We start from the raw sequence: 21,629 nt of genomic DNA, 5'->3' as shown, positions 1-21,629 counted from the left end.
AGAGAAGGGCTGACGCAGTCCTTGGGGGAATGTGTTTTCTAAAGTAGGACATTCATAAGAAACAACAATTACAAAGAATCCAAAAAAATACGAGACAATGTAAGAAATGATGCACAGTAAAGACAGCTAATCTGACACGCGGGCCACTACACAGATAAGGACAACAGCAGCACCAAGTCCATGTGAAATACACAGGAAAGGTTAAAAAAAAAAGGATCATAATGATGTGGATGCTACTAAGGCAGCAAGTTCTAGTGAAAAGGAGTCAAGAGACCTGGGTTCCAACACCATCTCAGACACTTACTAGCCGTGTGATCATGGGCAAGTCACAACCTCTCAGAGCCTCAGTTTCCTCATCTGGAAAGTGGGGATAATAATACTTGCACTACCTACCCCACAGGGCTGTGGTGAAGAGAGCGCCTAGCAAACTTTCAAGTTCTACAGAAACGCAGGTTATTATCATCACACACTTTGGGGGCTGGGGTTAACATTCAGTAAATAACGGAAGCCGACAGGCCGACCAACAGACAGACAGACAGATAACCCGAGCTGTAGCGCAAGTGTGGTGGGAAGTTTCTGGGGCCTGGTCATCTACCTGCCTTCATCCTTCTGCCTCCCTCCTTCCTACTGTCAGGGCCAGGGACCATGCTGCGGCACAGCAGGTGGGGGGCAGAAACAGATTAAAAGGTCACGATCTTCAGGGTGACAAGTCAAATGTTAACTCAAAAACTCAAGAAGGGGGTAAACAGCATGCTGAGGTTTACAGGGCTTGCCTCATCGTAGCACAAGACAAGGGAGGAAATGGGGCTCAGGAAACAAGTGACTTGCCCACACTGATCAGCCAAGACTTGAGCCTAGGTTTTTGGAGTCCAGATCCAACGTTCTTTCTACTCTAACATGGCGCTTCTCATGGAGCATCATCCCAGCCAGAAGGGCCCTTAGAGAGCATCCACTGAACAGTGGAGACCCACAAGGACAAGGGGACTTTCCCAAAGTCCCCCAAGGAATTTGTGGTGAGGCCAGGGCCCTAGAGCTCAGGTTATCCACGGCCATAAGACCACAGCAGGCTGAGGCCATGTCAATGATATGCAAATCCCAAACCAGTCTCCACAACTGTACCCCCATGGAAGGAAGCAAGAGACGTGGGTCGAGTAGAGCAGGGCCTTCCCAAGACCCTTCCCTTCCTGTCCCATCCTCTGTACGATGACAGGGGGTTGGATGAAATGATCTCCAACGTGCCCTGGCTCCCAGGGTCACTAGGATCGGGGAGGCGTGGGGGCGATCGGGGCAGGAGGCAGGGACTCACAGAGCACTCCTCCTCGGAAGTCTGTACACAGCCCGATCGGTCATTGCGCACACAGCAGGCCGAGTGCTTCTCTCGCTCCCGGGTGGCCTGGATGAAGTTGTGCACCTGCTGGTCCTGCCGCATGCATGGGGAAAACTTGGCCCCGAGGTGGATGAGTGCCTCCTGGGGAGGAAGAGTCAGAGGTAAGGTGGGGAGAATCATAGACAGGTATAGAAGACACCCCCTGCCTGTCCCCCTGAGCCCTCCCTGAATCACAGAATTTCTAGGCAGAAGGGAACTTAGAGATCCCTCATGTCACATCAAAGGAAACTGAGGCCTAGTGAAGGGCTTATTGAGGTCACCTAGGGGGCAGAAGCAGCAGAAGCAGGGTCTCCAACCCTTGTCTCACTCCCAATCAAGTTCCCATTCCACATTATGCCACAAAAAACTTACTGAACTTGGCCCGATCCAGAAGTTCTCCTGTTGCACATACTTAACATTCTCATAAACCCCTCTGTTCCTCAGGACCTGTTGGGAAAGTAGGGAGGCTGTAGGAAGTGGGACTGAACTGAGACTGGGTGGAAAACCCCAGGAAATGGCCAGCAGGAAAATGGAGCAGGGAGTACAGCAGAGGCTTGGAAGGAAAGGATCCCAGAGAAACCAATCAGGGAGGCAGAACAAGGGGCCATGAAATCATTTATAGAACCATAATCTAGAATTGGAGGGACCTTAGAGCAGTTCGATGGCTCAGTGGATAGAGCACTGGGCAGGGAGTCAGGAAGACCCAGGTTCAAATCCAGCCTCAGACTCACTAGCTGTATGATCCTGGGCAAGTTACTTAACCTCTGTTTGCCTTAATCCACTGGAGAAGGAAATAGAACACCACTCCAGTATCTTTGCCAAGAAAACCCCATATGAAAAGTTGGACATGACTGAACAACAAGAGGGACTTCAGAGATCATCTGGCCTTAGCCCCCATCATTTTACAGATAAAAGAACCAAGAGCCAGGGAGATAAATGCCAAGGTCATGGAGGGCAGAGAACAGGAGATTTGAACCTGGGTCTTCTGTTCCTAAATCCAGTGGCTTTGCCTTGGCCAGCAGGGGGAGAAGATTTCAGGGTTATCTAATCTTCACTCTCCAGGACGTTCTCCATTCCTGGCCTGACCCAGCAGAGCCACAGGCTTTTGCCAACAATGGTCAAATGCTCTGTTAGAGAAACTGAGGCCCCAGGAGAGAAGGGGCTGGTCCCAGGTGGGATCTAAAGACCAGACATGGCACCGAACAGAAACAAGCAATATTATCCCAACTCCCGCCTTGTCCTGGGATGGCACAAGCGACCCAAGGTGGAAGCCAGGGGAGCGAGGAGAGGAGGGCTAAGGGAATGAGCAGAATCTCATCTAAAGCTGTGCCCCAGCTCCCTGGGGTCCTCACCGAGTCTACTGTCTCATGCTGAGAGAAGCCAACAGGAGCAATGCCATAGATACACACAGCCAGGATGGTGATGAGGGAGTGCACAAACGTCAGCCAGTAGGTAAAGAAGGGCCTGGAGAAGGAACGTAGGGGTTCAGCACTGGGCCGGGCCAGCACCGGGCCAGGCCAGCACCTGTCTCAGAGCCCCCAAGAGATAGTGGCCAGGCTACAATACACAGAGAGAGGGGCTTCACTTTCTAAAACAGACCTCTCTCCCACACCCCACCAAAAAAACCTAGGGAGATCCAATCTTATTATGAATAATAATAAAAATGGGGGCAGCTAGGTGGCGCAGTAGATAGAGCGCCTGCCCTGAAGTCAGGAGGACCTGAGTTCAAATCCGGTCTCAGACTAAACACTTGACATTTACTAGCTGTGTGACCCTGGGCAAGTCACTTAACCCCAATTGCCTTAAAAAAAAATAATAATAATAATAATAATAATGGGAACACAGGGCGGAGGAGAAAATTCAAGTCTCAACTCTCATGTTACCAACTTCCCTCTTTCCCTCTCTGGGTCCTCAGTTTCCTCAACTGCAAAATGAAGGGTGTCCTAGCATTTAGAGCTGGAAAGGACTTCAACTTTATTTTACAGGTATGGAAAGTGAATCTCAGAGCAGGAAGAGTGCTTTACCCAAGATCCTGCAGGCAGCAGAGTCAGGATTCGAACCAGGTCCAAACCCAAAGCTTTGTGAAATCAGCATGCCTACTCACTGATCTCAAAGTCCCTTCCAGCTCTCAAGTTTAGGAGCCTGCGATTGAACTCTGCAGGGAAACTTCCTGAAATAAGGTATAACTGATAGCGTGATGAAGCTGGCATCAGGGAGAGTGGGGTTCAAATTCTGTCTCTGTCACTAGCTGTGTGATCATGAGCAAGTCACTTTCCCTCTCTAGGTCTCAGTTTCCTCATCAGTAAAATGGGGATAAATAATACCAGATAGTACCCACCTCAATAGGTTAGTATGAGGTTGAAGTAAGATACTGGATATAAAGCATTTTTCAAATCTCACGGCACTATATAAAGATCAATTATTATTATTAATGGGAGCCTCAGTACCAAATTGATCTTTCACGTAAATCCAGATTTTCATACCATGGATGTGTTTGGAGGACTTAGCCTCCCAATCACCCTGTTCCTTCCACCCCTCAGTGTCCACTACTTTCCTGGTCACTCCGACCCCTAGCATCTGTGCCCCCCTGCCCTTTGGCCACTCCCCACCTGTGGTCATCCATGTCCTCAATCTGTCGCTTAACGTAGCTGTCTATGCGCTTCCGATAGGTGCGATTGGTGAGCCGGCCCACCATGCCCAGTCCGTAGGGCCTCTTCTCTTTGGCAAACAGCTTCCTGACCGGCACGGCAATGCGTTGACCCCGCCGTGGCCCTGCCACGCTCACCACCTCCTGCCGCAGCCGCACCTTGGGCTGGGGAGCTACGGCAGCCCCCTCCTTCTGCTTCCGCCACCCCCGCTCCAGAGGTCTGAAACATAGACAATAACCAGGCTCAGGTGTGGGGAGTCAGCTGGCCAGGCCCATCCCCTGACACCCAGAGGCCGGGCACCTTCTACTGCCTCACCTCCAACAGCAGATGTAGACTAGCACATACAAATGCTACAACTGTTATATGTAATTGTTCATTGTTTTTGTTAAATAACGTGTGTATGTATAAATAAAAATTGTTAAATTAAGTTCCCTGGGAAGCTTATCCAGGAATATGACTGATTCAGGGGGGAAATCTTAATCAATCAATAAACTTTTATTAAACACCTATTGGACAGCTGGATGGCATAGTGGACAGAGGGCCAGGGCTGGATCCAGGAAGACTCATCTTCCTGAGTTTAAAAATCCAGCCTCAGACACTTACGAGCTATGTGACCCTGGGCAAGTCACTTACCCCGATTTACCTCAGTTCCTCATCAGTAAAATGAGCTGAAGAAGGAAATGGCAAACTACTCTAGTATCTCTATCAAGAAAACCCTCAATGGGGTCACGAAGAGATTGAAACAACTAAACAACAAAAGCACCTACTATGTGCCAGGCACTGTGAGGGGAGAGCACACAGGTGACTCCCATACCATCTCAAAGCTAAAAGGCCCTCAGAGGTCATCTGGTCCAAAAAGAAATCTCTTCTCTGCCCTCTGATCCCTTCTAAGGTAGTTATTCTGCCTCCACTGGAACACTTCCAATGCTAGGAAATTCACTACCACTATCTCTTCTCTCTTGAAAATCCATTTCATTTTTGGATAACTCTTCTCCTTTCTTTAACCAAGCAAAAACATGCCCCAGAAACACCTTCTTCATCTGTTTAATAAGAGGATGAGGACAATGAGGTTGAGAGACGGGAAGTGATTTGCTCAAGGCCACAGAGTTAAGAGAGAGGTGAGGGCTTGGACCCAGCGCTCCTGACTCCCAATCCAGGATTCTTTTTACTATCCCCTGCTGGGCTCTGTATCAGAAGCTAAGTGGCTCCAGGTCTTCAGAGATCCGGGGGGTGAGTCCTACCAAGATTCCTCCTCACCCCAAGCTCAGGGACACCTGCCCCCAAGAGACCTGTCCACCCCAGCGGGGGAGCAGCTCACAGCATCAGATGGCTTCTTTCCAGCTCGCTCTTGTCCAGGGCGCCTCCGGTGAGGTCTGCCTGCTCCGGCGGCTTCTCTTCCCACTCTTTGAGCGCGGCTTCTGAAGGCGATTCAAACACCTCATCCGGGTAGGTGGACAGCTCCTCGTGGAGGACTCCTTCCTGAGCAAATGGGGAGGACGCTCATCACAGGAGCGGCGAGGGAGGGGCTGCAGGGGAACAGGCCTCTCGTGGGGCAGAACACTCAGTGGTGGACTGAGACAGAGAGGATGGCAGGGGACAGGAGAAGGGACCCTCTGGGTGAAGTGGAGATGAAGTAGGAGAGACAAACCACAGAGGCCAGGAGAAGGAAAGATCGATGCCTGGAAAGATGGGGCAGGATAGGCAGAGAGAAACCATGCTCAGGGCCCCCGCCTCTAGGGGCAAAGGTGGCTTTTCATTTACCCGAGCAAAGAAGGACGTGTCCAGTTCATCAGGGAAGTCCACGGTATCTTCCTCTAGGAAACTGGCAGGTGTGAAGCTTCGTCTCTGGGCCCTGCGCAAGGTGCTTTCCCTCACAGATCGGCCCTGCAAGGAGGGGAGGGAAGGAGGTGAAGTTCTGCAGACCCGGACAACAGCCCCAAAGGGACCCCTCGTGTCTTTTTAAGAGATTTCACACATGACACCCACGTACACACACACAGATATCAGCACATGCCTACATACATACACGCACCTCTTGTTACACAGGCATTCATGCATCTCCCTACATATGTATGCATGCACAAGCGTAAGACTTCTGAGGCATGTACACACACACACACACACACGACCTCCCCCAAGGACTGACACACCTGTCAGCTCCCCAGCGGGGTCCGAGCCCTGCTCACCTTCACGAGAGCGGCTGCTGCCCGGAAGCTCATCTTGGCGACAGATTCCCTCTTGCGCCTCCTTGGCAGGCGATTGAAGCCGGAGCGGGAGCTAGTGAAGGAGCAGAGGGAGGTGGCCCCAGGTGTGATAGGTGTGTGAGGGATGCTGTAGCCATCCATGTCGTCTGCCACGCGGAATGCCCGGCCTCGGGCCAGCGGGTCGATGATCTGCAACGGGAGACAGGGCCTAGTTGGGATGGGGGAAGGGGCCGGGGAGGAAGGTGTGGGGAACTATCCCGCGTTGCGAGGGCCACACATACATACTCTTCTGTCTCAGTCCCTGGGGACACAGAAGAAGTTAACTCAATGTCTTCACGTTGCCTCCAAGGCCTTGTTAGAGGACAGGGACCTTCGAGTTCCCCTATAGGGTAGGTGGTTATGAGGGATGGGGTGAGACTATGGCCCGCAGGGGAAGCTGGAGAGGACCTCAAAAGTCATTTTGTCCAGCCTCCTGCCCAAAAACAAGTCACCTTCCAAACTCTGCTAAAAGACCTGTAACAAAAGGACACACGGCCTCCAAAAACATTCTACTTTGAGATAACTACCGTTAGGAAGTTGTTTTGTTATACTGAGCCAAAATCTCCCTCATCCTTCAAATTCTACCATTGGCTGACTAGCCTCTTACTGGGCACCCCCAATGATGACGAGCTCCCTACCTAACTGAGGCACCCTTGTTCCACTTTAGAGCACCTCCATCAGACTATTACCATAGTAATTCTTAGGTTAAACACGTGTTTGTTGGCATTCTGTTCTATATGTACGGTCTCTAGTTTTACCTATGGATGTCCAACTTCACCCACCACAGTGAGTTCTGACTGGGGAGCAATTACTCCTCCCATCTCCTCTCTCTCTCCCCCTCCTCTCACCCACTCCCCATGCCCACGGTCAGGCTCTGTCCACACAGGGAATTCTCTCATTCTCTCTTGCCATTGTGGGGACTGACAGACCCGTCTCAGGGCACAACAGTTGGGCCAGATTCCAGCTCCAGTCAAGACTCATTCTGGGATTCATGAATGGAGTTCAATGGGACACCAGTCCTTTGCTCCTGTTAGAGGGGTGTGTGTGTGTGTGTGTGTGTGTGTGTGTGTGTGTGTGTGTGTGTGCGCGCGCGCATCCATGCATATATGTATGTGTGTATTTACGCATGTGTGTGTATATATGAAACACACCATACATATACATGTATATAATACATGAGTATTTTATACATGTACATACACAAGTGTGTTTGCATGTGTGCCTACCTATAGGTGCTTATATGGACACTTACATATATAATACGTGCATATGCGTGAAAACATAAGGGATTGCCATTACTCATGACAATGACCACCAGCATCGCCACCATCACCATCTTGGCCCATTGCCTGTTGGGGTGCTGTAGAACAAAAGTGTTTCATAACCTAAGCTACTTTTCAGACAGATAAAATTCTAAATTCTCCACCTCGGATTTCCTCACTTTCTCAGCCTCTTCCTTGAGGCTCAGGAGGCAGGACTCGGTAAGGGCAAGACAGAAAGAGAAGCTGGCTTTTAAAATGCGCAAGTTCCAAGAAGTAAGAACTCTTCAGAAAAGCAGGAGACTTAAGCCATGAGGATCCCATAGATAGCATATGCTGGTCTAAGTAGAAGGGAAGCTGCCTGAGGGAAAGGAGATTCCCTTTGGTCTTTGTAGCCTCCGCACTTAGCACAAAGCCTAGCATGTAGCAGGACTTAATGAGAGCACACTGAATTGAACTGAACTGAATCCTCTTTATTTTACAGAAGCAGAAACCAAATCTCAGAGAGGTTATGCAACTTGTCAAATGTCACAGAGGTTAACAGAGCTGGGGGGCCATAAAGAGTGGGACACAACTGAACAACAACAAAACAGAGCTAGGATTTGAACCCAAGCCTTGCCAATTCCAAAGTCAATAAACTTGCTTTCTACCATATAATCCTGACTTGGAGGCAGCCAGAAGATAGAGCACCAGGCCTGGAGTCAGGAAAACCTGAGTTTAAATCTGACCCCCAGATACTTACTGGCTGTGACACTCTGGACAAGTCACTTAAACCTCTCTGCCTCAATTTCCTCATTTGTACAAATAAAACTCCCAGAGTTGTTATGAGGATCAAAAGAGATAACATTTATAAAGTGCTTAGCGCAGTGCCTGGCACATAGTATGCACTAAATAAATGCTTATATCCTTTCCTGTGATAGCAAAAGGCTTTGTAAACTATTAAAAATTTGCCATGGATCAAAGCCAGTTGGGACACACTGGTGTAGGGGAAATTCCCCCACTGGGTGAAAGGTTATGGTATTTCTTATTTATATAGCATTTTTCTGATTACAAAATGCTTTAAGTATATTACCCAATTTTTATCTTCATTAATATCCCCGAAGTAAGAAACAGCCAACACTAAATCAGGACGTGAACGACCCCAGATCAAATACTCTCCACTGCACCCCAAAGTCTTACTATTTCCATGCTGCAGATGAGGAAGCTCAGGCTCAGACAGGCCTTCAGACAAGGGTGGGTGACCTGTTTCAGGTCACCCAGCTGGGCAGCCTCAGAGCCAGGACCCAAAGTCAGGCCCTCTGACTCCTAGTCCAATGCACCCTCAGCATCCCAGCGGACTGCATGATTTCTAAGACATCCTTCCTGCCCCTGCCCCCCGGGCTCTCACCTTCTGCATGCCCAGCTGGCAGGGCCCTACGTAGAGCGGGGGAGGAGTTTCGGTGCTGGTGAGAGAGATGTTGTCCTGGCTCGGGAGATCCATCTCCCGGATCACTTGGGGTTTCAACTTCCCGTATCGCTGGCTGCAATGACGGATGCTCTTACGTTGCCATTTCTGGTTGGTGTCACTGTCCTTGCTCACCCCAAACCAGTCAGCTGTGCCCCTGGAAGATGGGCGAGAGGGAAAGCAAGCCTTAGATGGGAAGAGCGGGAGAAAGGGGCTGTCAAAGGGAAGAGGGGCTCTAAACTCTACTGTCACATCCCAATGCATGGGGGTTCCCCTTGTACCTGGTCCACTCTTCCCTCCTCTCCTCCCCCAGCCCCCTGGTTTTAAACCATATGTGTCCCACACACCTCCCCTCTCTTGCTGCTCTGGTATCTCCCCCATACAGAGCCCACATTTCACGCCTCCCTCCCTCCTACAGCTCCAAAGTGTTTCCCTCTGGTTTCCCATCCCAACCTCAACCCTTGCCCTCATTCTTCCTATTTTCTTGATTTCAGCTTTCTCTATATCAAGTAAGAATCATCTGGTGTTCCTTCTCCCAGTTTTGCTCAGCCTGGGGAGGTCCAAAGTGTAGCCAGTATGGCTTATAACCCGCTCCCCTCCCCAACACAGTCCTAACATTCCCCTTCCACCACTGCCTAGAACATGGGGAGGAACCATGAGCTTTGCGGTCTTTCACCTTTCTCTCTAGTTACTCCTGGTCAGGAGGAGAGGAAAGACAGTGCAATGAAGCTGAATAGTGGGCAGACACCTAGTGCCAGACCTCATGGCACCCTGACATGGAGCATGCCTTTGGACATTCCCAGTGTCTCTCCCCCACCTCCCCACAGTGAGTGCACTGGGATTAGCCGTCACTCGGGGCAGAAGGATACTAATCCTTCATGTTGTACAGCAAGTTTTAAAATTCTCCTTACGTCCTTTATTTCATTTGCTTCTCACCACAGTACTGAAGTAAGGTGGTCAAGGATAATCAATACCCATTCGACAGAAAGGAAACGGGAACTCAGGGAGGTTAAAGAGCTTGCCCAGGTTCACACAGAGTTACAGAAACAGCCAGGATCAGAACCCAGGCCCCCTGACACTCAGAGTAGGGAAGCCACTTTCTACTACACATCTGCCTATTTGGTGGGAGCCCTGGCACCAGGCAGACCTCAAATAGGCCAGATCTCCAGGCAAGAGTGGTCGTACTCAACGCCAAAGACCTGAAGATACTTACAAAGCCTTTAGAATGAAGACTGATGGCAAGAAAAGAACAAGGCAGGGGACAAGGGGCGTTGGTGCATTCAGACATTCACTAAGCACTATGCAAATGGTATGAAAGCAGCATGCAAAGCAGTGGCCATCCCGGGGCTCCCCCAGCCCAGCTAGAAGGGGAAAGCCTGGTCAGCGTCACCACGGTCTCCCTGGATATGCCCGGCAGGTTACATTGGCTCCTACAGAAAGGTTACACACCACACACATACATACACACGCGCACACACACCCCCACGTGCAAGGGGCCAAAGTAGCACAAAGTGAGTGCAAAGATGAGACACACATACACACATACACACACACACACATGCGCCCGCTTGCCCTCCCGCCAGATACCTGAGCAGGGAGCGAGAGAGCGACTGGCGCTTTCGTAGGGGCCGGCGGGAGGCCTGGTGGCCGAGGATAGGCAGGGTGTGGATTCGTTCAAAGTGAACCTGTCGGCTGCTGCTTGGGAGGGGTGGGAAGGAGGGAGGAGGAGAAAGATGAGGAAGGGCGCCATGCAGGTGAAAGAGAAACAGAGAAGGGAGGGAGAGGGAGAGGGAGAGGAAGAGAAGAGAAGAGTGAATTGGAGGAGAAACAAAAGGCCCAGAGCTGGAAGAGGTGGGGAAGAAGTGAGACACTGAGAGCTGGGCAGAGAATAGTGGTAGAGACAAGAGGCCCAGAGAGCTGTTAGCAGGGGGTGGGAAAGGACAGACCAGGGGAACAGAGAGAGAACAGCACATGGCACAGACAAAAAGAGCTGGCAAATGGGAGAGAAGGAAAGGAAGGCAGGGAACAGAAATGGACAAAATTCTAGAGACATAGAGGGAAGAGGGGAGCAGACAGCCCTAAGGATAAGGCATGGAGAGCCCAAGTGATGTCCCTAAGTAGGGGAGAAGTCTGGGCAGAATCAAGTGTCCCTGTGTCCCCCAGTCCCTCCTCCTCATGTCTACTTAGCAGCCTATGGTAAAGGAGAACCCCTGAGCAGCCTCCTGGGAATCTGGGTCTCTGAGATCTGGAGGCAGCTGCAGCCAGTGAGGACACTTTGCAAGGCTGATTGGCTATCAAATTACAAAACCCCCAAAATCCAAACTGATGCGAGAACAGAACAAGACAATAAACGAGGAATTGTTGCCAAGTGGGAATAGTGGGGTCTTCTAGGGCAGGAGTTCTCAGCTTCTTGTGTGCAAATAATCCTTTAGACAATCTGGGGGAGACTCCTTCTGAGAATAATGTTTGTTCTGAATAATGTTTTTAAAGGCAAAAATTAAAACACAGAGGATTACAAAGGAAACCAATTATATTGAAATAGTTATCAAAATATCAAATAAAAGTTCAAGTTTAAGAACCCTGCTCTAGGCTTGGCCACTGTGGGAAGCACGCACCAAGCTCCCACCCTCCTGGAAGCCTAATATACCCTGACAACCCTTCCCACTGCCCAAGGCACAGATATAGAAAGATCCTGCCCCTGCCCCTCATTCCTCTCTGCACACATTCCCCTCTCCCCCTCCCCCAGGACAACATGGGAGGCCAATGGGCTCCCACTGCCTGTCTCTCCCAGGGATGGGATTTCCATGCCTGCCAGTAGATGCCCTCTTCCTGGTACTCCATCCCCTTCCTCCACCCCTACCCTAATTCTCCTGTGAACTTTGTTTCTTTTTCTACTTGCTGGGCACTGCCCATCCTCACTCCTCCCTACCCAGGCTTTCTGAATCCAAATGTAGTTCATAGGGCCCCTGACCAGGTCCCAGCCGGGATTCAAAGGAGATCAGAAGTTGTTAGAAGTTTCCTATTCCTGGAAAAGCAGCTGAAAGAGCCCTGAGAATTAACCTCCCTTCTCTGGAATGGGACCAGATGACCTCCAAGGTCCCTTTCCAGCTCAGATGATCTCTGCCTCAGCAGAAGAACCAGGATTAGAACCCAGTCCTCGGGCTCCAAATTCAGTTCTTTCCAAAATACCATGCAGCCTTTCTAGTCAGGAAGGCTGAACGACCTTGCGTGCAGGAGTCCAAGCTGCAGTTCTCAGGGGCCCCAGGGAGAAGAGACCATTACCTGCGGATGGTCTGGGTGATGGACGTCTGTCTCTGCAAGGCTGGGCGCCGCATTGGTTCATGGGGGGATGGCACTCGGGCACTCTCAGCTGGCATGCTGATACTTCGCAGAAAGGCTTGACGCTTCAGAGGCTATTGGAGGGAGGGGAAGTAAGGAGGGTGAAGGAGGTTACCACCCAACTTGCTCCGAGGCCATTTCTAAGCCTCCTTTTACCCATAATTCTTGGAAAGCTCACGGGAGCCGAAGAGATGAGATGAACCACCTCCCTGGGATCCCCACAGCAAGGCTGTGTGGCCCCCTGTTTGTGCCTAGGACTTTGAGGGCCTTGGTTTGGCTGGTGACCAGGTCCCTGTTAGGGAAAAGCAGACTCCTTCTTTGCCCCAGACCTCAAAGGGCCCCTACAGGGTTCTTACCGGCACAAAGATGGGCTCCTCAGCTGCTGAGGCTGGGGCCAGGGCTGGGGCTGAAGCAGGGGCTGGAGTTGAAGTCGGGATGTCCAGTTTGAGCCATGGTGGTTTCTTTCGCTGTAAGCTGCTGGAGCTGTCCCTCCGAGCCTCAGTCATTGTCCCAGCTCAGGCGGCAGGCGGGCCTAGGCACAGGGAAAGGTAATGGAGACAGAAGCCTGGCACTAGGGCTTTTCAAGAAGAAATGATAACATGATGTGTACAGAGGAACAGATCCCTCCATTCTTCAGTTGGTACTCCTGATGGATTCCCAAGGGCAAGAACCAGCTTTTTCCCACATCTTACAACAACCTACATGAGGAAGGTTATGGGGACGGGACAGGAAAGCAGAGACATGAAAAAGGAACCTATCCTCTCCCATCTAATTTATCTGGCAAAATGCCCTGCCATTCCCCTCTGGCCCCTGGGCTACCTCAACCTAGCTACATATTCCCTAGGAGCCACCAGAGGGAGCCAAATCCTAAGGAATTTTGCAGGAGTCACTCTAGGACAAAGAAAGAGTCTCTCCAGGCCCAGAGATTCCCAAAGCTGGTTCCCTGGAGATAAGGACAGAGGACAGGCCGCACACCTGGGGAGGATATACTCAGACCCTCTTAAACCTACTGGCCTTGCCCCTGAGGCTAGGCAGCCCAGAACATCAGACCATCTAAGGAGTCTTGGAATGTAAACCATAGAATGTTAAACCTGGTAGAACCTCGGAATACAGAACGTTAGAATATCAAAGCTAAAAGCATCCTTAGAGCAAAGAACACAGAATGGAAGAGCTGGAAGGAAGGAATCTTAGAGAGCACTGTCCCAATCCCTTTGTTTACATTTGAGGAAACCGAGGAACAAAGAGGGGTGGTAATTTACCTAAGATTGTGACAGAAATGGGGCCAGAACCCAAATCTCTTGATTCCTAAGGGGCAGCTAGGTGGCGCAGTGGATAGAGCACCAGCCCCGGAGTCAGGAGGACCTGAGTTCAAATTCGACCTCAGACACTTGACACTTACTATCTGTGTGACCCTGGGCAAGTCGTATAACCCCATTGCCTAGCAAAAAAAAAAACCAAAAAAATGCCCCGAATTAAGATTCCTTTCCCTGTGGTTGTTCCATTGCATACAGCTTACTACCTTAGAAAAGGACAGGACTCACTCAGTATATGCTTGGCTGTCCAATTTCTGGCAGTACTGAAACATCTGTGTGCCCTGTGTCATGAGATCTGTTCCCACTCACCTCTCAGAGAGAAATCCCTCCGGCTGAACCCCGCCAGTCAAACTCCTCATGCACACTCCCTTTTCTCCCTGCCTTCCCTCCCCAAACACACACTCCTAAGCCCAGAGCAAGGGCCTCTCCCTGTCTATTAGCTATGGAAACTCAGCCAGGGCAGGAAGGCTTCACAGCCGTGGAAGGAGAGGGGTCAGAAGCATGAAGTGCTGAGCTGGTGGGACAAAGAGCCCTTTGACGATCCATGCAAGGTGGTTACTAAGGCAGGGGGAGATATGAGCCTGAAAGATGAATGTGGGGGTACTCAGCTCATCTATGGTCCCTGACTCCACTGGAGCTGGGGCCAAAAAACAACAGCATCTTAAAGTGGGGAGGGACCACAAAGACCATCTAGCCCCAGTCCTTATTTTTACAGAGGAGAAAGCCGAGACCCAGAGGGTAAAATATCTCATCCGTGGTCACACAGCTAGAATGTAGGAGAGCAAGAACTAGAACCCAGGTCTCCCATTTTCAGTCAAGGCCTCATTCTACAATGCCACAATACCAGCGCTTCTCTGGGAGTCCTATCCCTGCCCTACAAAGCCAACAATATTTTAGAACTTCCAGACAGAAGCTAGAAGCCCATGTCCAGGCCTAGAGAACACAGGCAGACACCACAGCCTTGGCTCTCACATCCCCAAGTCCTAAATTAGCCCAATGGGCATGCAGAGCAGGAAGCCAGCAGCTTCACAATGCATGACTGCTATCCAGGCTGACCCAGCTCCTAAAAGTACCTGAGAGGGGCACAGCCCACGATTATAAAGAGGTTCCATAAAGTTTAGACAAATAAATCCCTGGATGACAAATCCGTGACAGGTTAGAAGGATCCATATCTATAAATATTCAAAAGAATATTTTTTTTCCTTCTGTTGTGTTTTGTTTCCTCTTTCTGATGGTTCCTCCTATTGGTTGTAATTCTTCCTTACAATATCAGTAATGTGAAAATACGTTTAATAGACATGTAATGTATAGCCTACATCAGATTGCGCACTGTCCTGGGGAGGGAGGGGGAGAAAAATTTAAAACTCAAAAGTTTATGGAAGTGATTGTTGATAAATCAAAATAAATTAATAAAAAAAAAATAAACATTAAAAAAAAAGCCAGCTCAGATTCCATCATCCTCTGAGAAGTCTACTCACGCCTCACTTTCCACCATTGAGGTGGCTTGAGTTCAAATTCCAACTCTGACACTTGCTACACATGTGACACACGGGCAAGGCACTTAACCCAAGCCTCAGTTTCCTTAGCTGTGAAATGAGGATAGGACCTACCACATAAAACTCTTATGAGTATCAAATGAGATAATAGATGTAAAGCGCTTTGCAAACATTAAACTGGCATATAAATGCCCGTTGTTATTTCCATTACTCTGTTCCCAAACAATCACCGCCTCCTCCAAACCAATCTCGACTCTTGAATATCTACAAAACAGACAGGCTGGACCTCCCAGGTCTGATGGTCTCTGTTCCAAGGGCCAGATCCCATAGTAGATCCTCAATCTGTATTTCTTACAACTTTGGAAGACTTAAGGGGGCAGCTAGGTGGTGCAGTGGATAGAGCATCGGCCCTGGATTCAGGAGGACCTGAGTTCAAATCCGACCTCAGACACATAACATTTGCTAGCTGTGTGACCCTAGGCAAGTCACTTAACCCCACTGCCTAGCAAAAAAAAAAAAAGACTTAAGAACTCCAATCAATTCAATGACCAACCACAGTTCTAGAACACTCAAGATGAAACATGGTACCCAGCTCCCGACAGGGAGGTGACAGACTTAGGGACCAAGAGGTGACAGACTCCAGACTGAGACATATTTTTAGACGTGACCAATGCAGGGAAACTGTTTTGCCTGACTTTGCATAGTTGTTACAAGGATTTTGTTTTTCTTTCTTTTTCAATAGTGGGGGAGGGTAAGGTGGGAGGGAAAGAAGGTATATTTTAATTAACTAAAAAAATTAAATTGAAAAAATTCCTATTTGTTCACAGATATTGAGAGTATACCCCAAACTTCTCAGATAAATCTGTATCATCACCTAAACGATATCTCAGCGCCCTGCAGTCAGAACAAGAAGGAATCAGCAGATCCACATCACAGAAATGTAACCTAATCAAGAGTTCAGCTAGCAGAAGGGCTGAGTTGAGGGACCATCCTCTCCTCCTCTCTTCTTCTACAGCCTCATCCTAGATCACCAGAAAGCCAGGAGGGAGGGAGGGAGAGAGAGAGACAGAGCCTGAGACAGAGAGAAAGAGAGATAGAGAGAGATAGAGACAGACAGAGACAGAGAGACAGCACAGACTCTGGGCAGCTTTCAGACACAGGACTGAGAATGCTTTATGGGGCTATGATCAAGCAAAGGATTATCTTTAACTCCTTATAGTGGCCCATATGGTTTCCTTTTAAGGCTAGACAAGGAAGGAAGGAAGGAAAGAGAAGAAAATTGGGAAAGGAAGCAAAGAGAAGGGAAAGGAGGGGAAGGGGAAAGGGAAAGGAGAAGAGGAAGAGAAAGGTCTCCATCAGAAAGGGCATAGGTTCTAAAAAAAAAAAATCACAGGATAGAACCGGTAGGAACCTTAGAATTCAAGTAGTATGATTGACTCATTTTCCAGCCTCAGCTCTTTCTACCTGGCCTCCATAGAAACTTGCTAAAAGGGGAACAAATTGATAGTGGACCCAACACCACTGGATATCCCTAAGGACCCTCACTAGTTGTGTTCTAGAAAGTTGCCAGCCCCACCTTCCTTGGGAACCAAACAGTCCATCACCCAGAAGAAATCCTTCTAGTGCCAGTGCTTCTGACCCTGGTGTTGGGTTCCAGCCCCAGTCCTACCACCAAGGAGCTGTGTATCCTTGGGGCCAGTCACTTCCCCTTCTCTAGATCCTAGTTTCCCCTTCTGATAAAAATGAGATCAGACCAGATCTCAAAAGTTCCCTTCCAGCTCTAAGGTTCCACCACCATTCATTCTGGTCACACTGAGACATGGCCCCAAGTCCCCCATTTCACTTCTAGATTTCCACCCCAAAAGAATCTCTGACTAGGGATTAACAATTTAGACCTCTATGATCCACGGGGTTCTACCCACTAATGAGGCTGAAGCTGTATATAGGGTGGAGTGGAAAAGAACATTAAACTAGGAGTGGGGAGATCTGGATTCAAGTCCTAACTCTGGCTGATTCACTCTCTGACCCGGTGTAATTATTTTCCATCTCTGAATCTCTGAAAGCACGATGAAGGCAATGGGTCAGATGATCTCTAACAATCTACAGATTTATTTCCTGGGCTGGAAGGAGAAAGTGGGAGGGACTGGCATTCTCATCCTTCCATTCCGCTAGACCTCTGGCAAGCCAAGAATGAGGCTGGCCCTTAGTGAGTAAGCCGGGTGTGTGAGGTCACTCGGGGAAAGCGGCTCAGCTGACCAACTGTCCAATCTTCCAGTCTGTCTGTCTGCCTCCAGGCCTGCTGAGGGCTGCATTTCTGCAAGATTCCCCTTCCTTTGTGTCTGGCCTCTCCACTTAACCCCTAGTGCAGGTAGGGCTCCAGGGTCTGTCCCCTTTCCTTACTCCCTCCCCCTTTCTCCTGTGGGTTCTGGGATCGAGGGAATGCCCTGGACTCTACTCCCCTACCGCAGCCCTCCTCTCAGGAGGAGACATCGAGATTCTCCACACGGCCAACTGTGTTAGGGGCCTTGGGAATCCAGGAACACCCTGTACACACATGGCTGCCCCCAACTAACTTCTTTTTGCAATAACAGAAATAGGGATAGGGACAAGAATGGGAAAAAGGGAGGGGAGGGGAAGAGGGATAGGGGAAAGAGAGGGAGAGACAGGGAGATGGGGAGAGGGGAAGAGGGAGATGCCTTTCTTTCAAAAATGACATAACAATAATAGCAGCTCACATTCCTACAACATACATAGGGTTTACAAAATGCCAGGATTATCATCCTAAAGATGCCAGAGAGTAATAATAATTATAGCATTTACAGAGTACCCACAGGTTTGCAAAGTCCTTTATATTTTATCTCATTTGAAGCCACAACAACAGCCCTAAGGAAATTGAAACTAAGGAAGGTTGCGATTTGCCCCAGGCCACATAGCTAGAAAGTGTGTCTGAGGCAGAATTCAAACTCAGGTCTTCCTGACTCCAAGTAGAAAAGGAGAAATTAAGTATCTATTAAGTGCCTACTAAGTGGCAGGTACAGTGCTAAGTGCTTTACAAATACTACCTCATCTGTTCCTCATAACAATCCTGGGAGGTGGGTGCTGTTATTGTTCCCATTTTACAGTTGAGAAAACTGAAGCAAACAGAAGTTAAGTGACTTGCCCAGGGTCACACAGCTAGTTAAGAATCTGAGGCTAGATTTGGACTCAGGTTTCCTGACTGAACTCTTTCTATGGACCACAAGGCATGAAAAACAAATGTCACTAACCAAGTCTTTTGTAAAGCCCTGCTGGGCCGTTATAATGTATAATGTGGTCTGTCATGGTGTTCTGAAGCCCCAGGTTTTGACTGGTTTGACCCAGTCATCCTTTCACTACCAGGAAGGTCACATATGCAGCCCCAGAGAGTCAGCTCCTGACCCGCCCTAGCTCAGCAGCACATGGCTTCTGTTCCTCTTCAGCAGGCCTTGTCATGACAAATGCATTCACAAAACGGTTTGTGGGGTTAAAGAGTCAGCCTAGGATTGGTCTGGTCCCCATCTCAGGTCTCTCCAGCCCTATAGCAGTCTCTTACCAGGACATGTGGTCCCCATCTTGACCAGCTGTAGTCTAAACATCTACTGATTGAAGCCGGGAAATGGCTAGGGAGGCAAGGGAGGGAAGAGCATCAGTGGAGAAGCCTGAGAAATAGGTTATCTTCATGGGATCATTGATTTAGAACCGGAAAGGACATTTTTAAATTATTTATTAATTAATTATTAATTAAAATTAATTAAATTAATTAAAAATTATCTAACTGGAAAGTAATGTGAGAGTAATTACATTTAGACCAACACCTTATACCATATATTACAGTGAGCTCAAAAAGGATACGACTCACAACTCATACCATAAAAAAAAAATTAGAAGAAAAACAATAGATAAGTACCCTTTACAATAATGACTAGGGGTAGAACTCCCAACCAAAAGACAGAACCAGACACAAAAGATAAAATAAGCAATGTTGATTACATGAAGTTGAAAGGCTTTTGATACATATTTGTAATGGGCTTTGTTTTTCTTGCCTTCTCAAAGTGTTGGGGTGGGGGGAGGAAGGTGGAAGGAGAGAATTTGGGACTTAAAGTAAAGTTAAATTGAATTTTTAAAAAAGCTTTAGCATAACTAATATAAAAGGAATATAATGCAATATAATAATAATTATAATATAATATAAAGGATATTAAAGGAAGTGGTCAATTAGAAGAAAATCTTTACATCAAAAATCTCTGTGATGGGTCTAATCTTCAAGATATATGGGGAACTAACAAATATATACGACCAAAAGCCATTCCCTAATAAACAAGTGGTCAAAAGATACGAAAAATTCTTTTGAAAATTCTGATCTATTTATATAGGCAATGTGGTATAGAAATCTATCCTGCCATACTGGAAAATAGAAGGGGAAGGGGATGGGGGGGGAGCTAGAAGGGAGGGCAGATTAGGGGAAGGGGTAATTCAGAATGCACACTGTCTTGGGGTGGGGGGAGGGACGAGATGGGGAGAAAATTTGTAACTCAAATTCTCATGAAGTAAATGTTGAAAACTAAAAATAAATACATTAATAAAAAAAGTAAGAAGTATTTAAGTAATAAATACTTAAATACCTATGTTAACTTAAAAAAAAAAGAAACGAAATGAGATCAAAGAAAGGGGGAAATGGAAGGTATTCAAAAATCAGAATTGTTGTTTAACAAGGTAGCATAAGAAGGATATTGATCATCATCTCAATCAATTATTTCCTAATTGCTGTTAAGCAAAATGAGTTAAACATATAGGGTCCTGCCCCCTTAGAGATTAAGATATAAAGCAGGCAATATTGGTGTAGACATGGATATTAATAACATTCAGAATGAACAAACATTAGACCAATGTACGTGTTTCAACGATAATGGTAAGTGAATTTAGCATGGTAAAGATGAAAAAGGGAGTAATGGGAATAAATTATTAGGGTGAAAGAGCCATATTTATCCTTATCCATTCAGGAAAGATTTATCATTTCAAATATATCATTGTTTGCTTGTTGTATTTTTTCCTTTTTAATTGTATGTCTTTTACTTTTTCCTCACCTTCATTACTGAATATATTCCTCCTTTCTCCTTCCCAGAAAGCTCTCACGTAATAGAAAATAGAAAGCAAAGAAGTTCAACCAAACCAATAAAAATTGGTCACCATTTGAAAAAAAAATTGTGATCTACTAACAACTACATAAAAGATCCCTCTGAATCACTAATAACCAAAGAATTGCAAATCAAAACAGCTCTGAGATCTCAGCTCAACCCAGCAAACTGGCAAAAATGTTAAAAGGTGGCAATAGTCAATAGGGAGGGATTGGGGAAAGATAAGCATGCAGCTGGAGCTTTAAATTGCTCCAACCATTCTGGAAAGCAACTGGGAATTTTGCTAAGAAAGTGACTCAAATATCCATGCCATTTTGACCTAGAGATTCCACTGCTAGGCATACAGCAGAAAGCAGTCTGTGATAAGAAGAAAATTCCCATATACACCAAAATATTCACAGCAACACTTTTTGCCATAGCAAATAAGTGAAAACAGAGTAGATATCCATCTATTGGAATGGCTGAACAAATTCTGGTACATGAACGTAACGGAACATTCCTACACTGTAAGAAACAACGAATATGATAAATTTCAAGAAGCACAAGAGGGCTTATATGAACTGATGCAAAGTGAAGTGCAAAGACCCAGCAGAACAACATACACAATGACTACAACAATCTAAATGGAAAAAACAAGAACAATCTAAATTCCGTGGAAATAATAATGGTCAATCAACCCCTCAAAAAGAGATGAGAATGTACCTCCTCCTCTTGGCAGAGGTGAAAGACTATGGTGCAGAACACTGTATACCATGTCAGACTTGGATGACGTGATGATTAATTATGCTTTCTTTTTCGTTCTTTTCTTGAAGGACAGTTCAATGAGAGGGAAAGAAAGGAAGGTTATATTGGGGAATAAAGAGATATTAAAAACAAAGGTTAAAAAAAATTTTAAGGAAAAAAATCATCTAATCCAACTCTCTTTTATTGATGAGAAAGGCACAGAAAGATGAAATGATTTGGCCAAAATCACACAGACAGTAAGTAGCAAATTCGTGATTCAAATACAGGTTCTCCGAATCCAAATCCTCCAAATCTAGTGACCTTTCTTGGCAGGCAGATCTTCTCCATCTGTTAAGGGGATGCTAGCTAGTTATCCAATCACAGAATCATTGAATGTCTGAGTAGGGGGATCGTCTACTTCAATACCCTCACAGAATGATAAAAAGTCACTCCCATTTCTCCAGCCTCTAGAGAGTTACAAGGCATTTTTTTTTTTACACAGAAACCTTGAATCTTATTACTATTTGAGTAACTAAAACTCAGAGAGGTGTAATTACTTAACTGACTAGAATTATATAGCTCTGGCTCATAAGATCACCAACTGGACCAGCTCAGGAATCTAAGCATACCCTGCCTAAACAGAAT

The 21,629-nt window shown here is 47.4% G+C and overlaps 1 protein-coding gene across 2 annotated transcripts in view; it reads right to left on the bottom strand.

Moving 5' to 3' along the window:
- The window catches only part of LOC114043670 (inactive rhomboid protein 1), a 48,498-nt gene that overhangs the window by 5,050 nt on the left and 21,819 nt on the right, over positions 1-21,629 (bottom strand). Inside the window, exons 1-11 of one of the 2 annotated variants that reach the window (XM_027862747.1) lie at positions 18,680-18,696; positions 12,656-12,831; positions 12,243-12,373; positions 8,904-9,117; positions 6,201-6,407; positions 5,776-5,898; positions 5,333-5,493; positions 3,976-4,233; positions 2,719-2,830; positions 1,739-1,813; positions 1,307-1,468 (exon numbers count right to left, since the gene is read on the bottom strand). In XM_027862747.1, coding sequence (XP_027718548.1) covers positions 1,307-1,468; positions 1,739-1,813; positions 2,719-2,830; positions 3,976-4,233; positions 5,333-5,493; positions 5,776-5,898; positions 6,201-6,407; positions 8,904-9,117; positions 12,243-12,373; positions 12,656-12,805 — 1,593 coding nt within the window. In that variant the 5' untranslated portion in view covers positions 12,806-12,831; positions 18,680-18,696. Of the gene's footprint in view, positions 1-1,306; positions 1,469-1,738; positions 1,814-2,718; positions 2,831-3,975; positions 4,234-5,332; positions 5,494-5,775; positions 5,899-6,200; positions 6,408-8,903; positions 9,118-12,242; positions 12,374-12,655; positions 12,832-18,679; positions 18,697-21,629 lie in introns of those variants that run through there. The other variant, XM_027862746.1, reaches the window with a different exon arrangement.

This window comes from Vombatus ursinus, unplaced genomic scaffold (assembly GCF_900497805.2).
Source record: "Vombatus ursinus unplaced genomic scaffold, bare-nosed wombat genome assembly UNPS02014770.1, whole genome shotgun sequence".
NCBI classification, from domain to species: domain Eukaryota; kingdom Metazoa; phylum Chordata; class Mammalia; order Diprotodontia; family Vombatidae; genus Vombatus; species Vombatus ursinus.
Note: the sequence above shows the minus strand (reverse complement) of the source record. Positions and strands in the feature narration are given on the sequence as shown.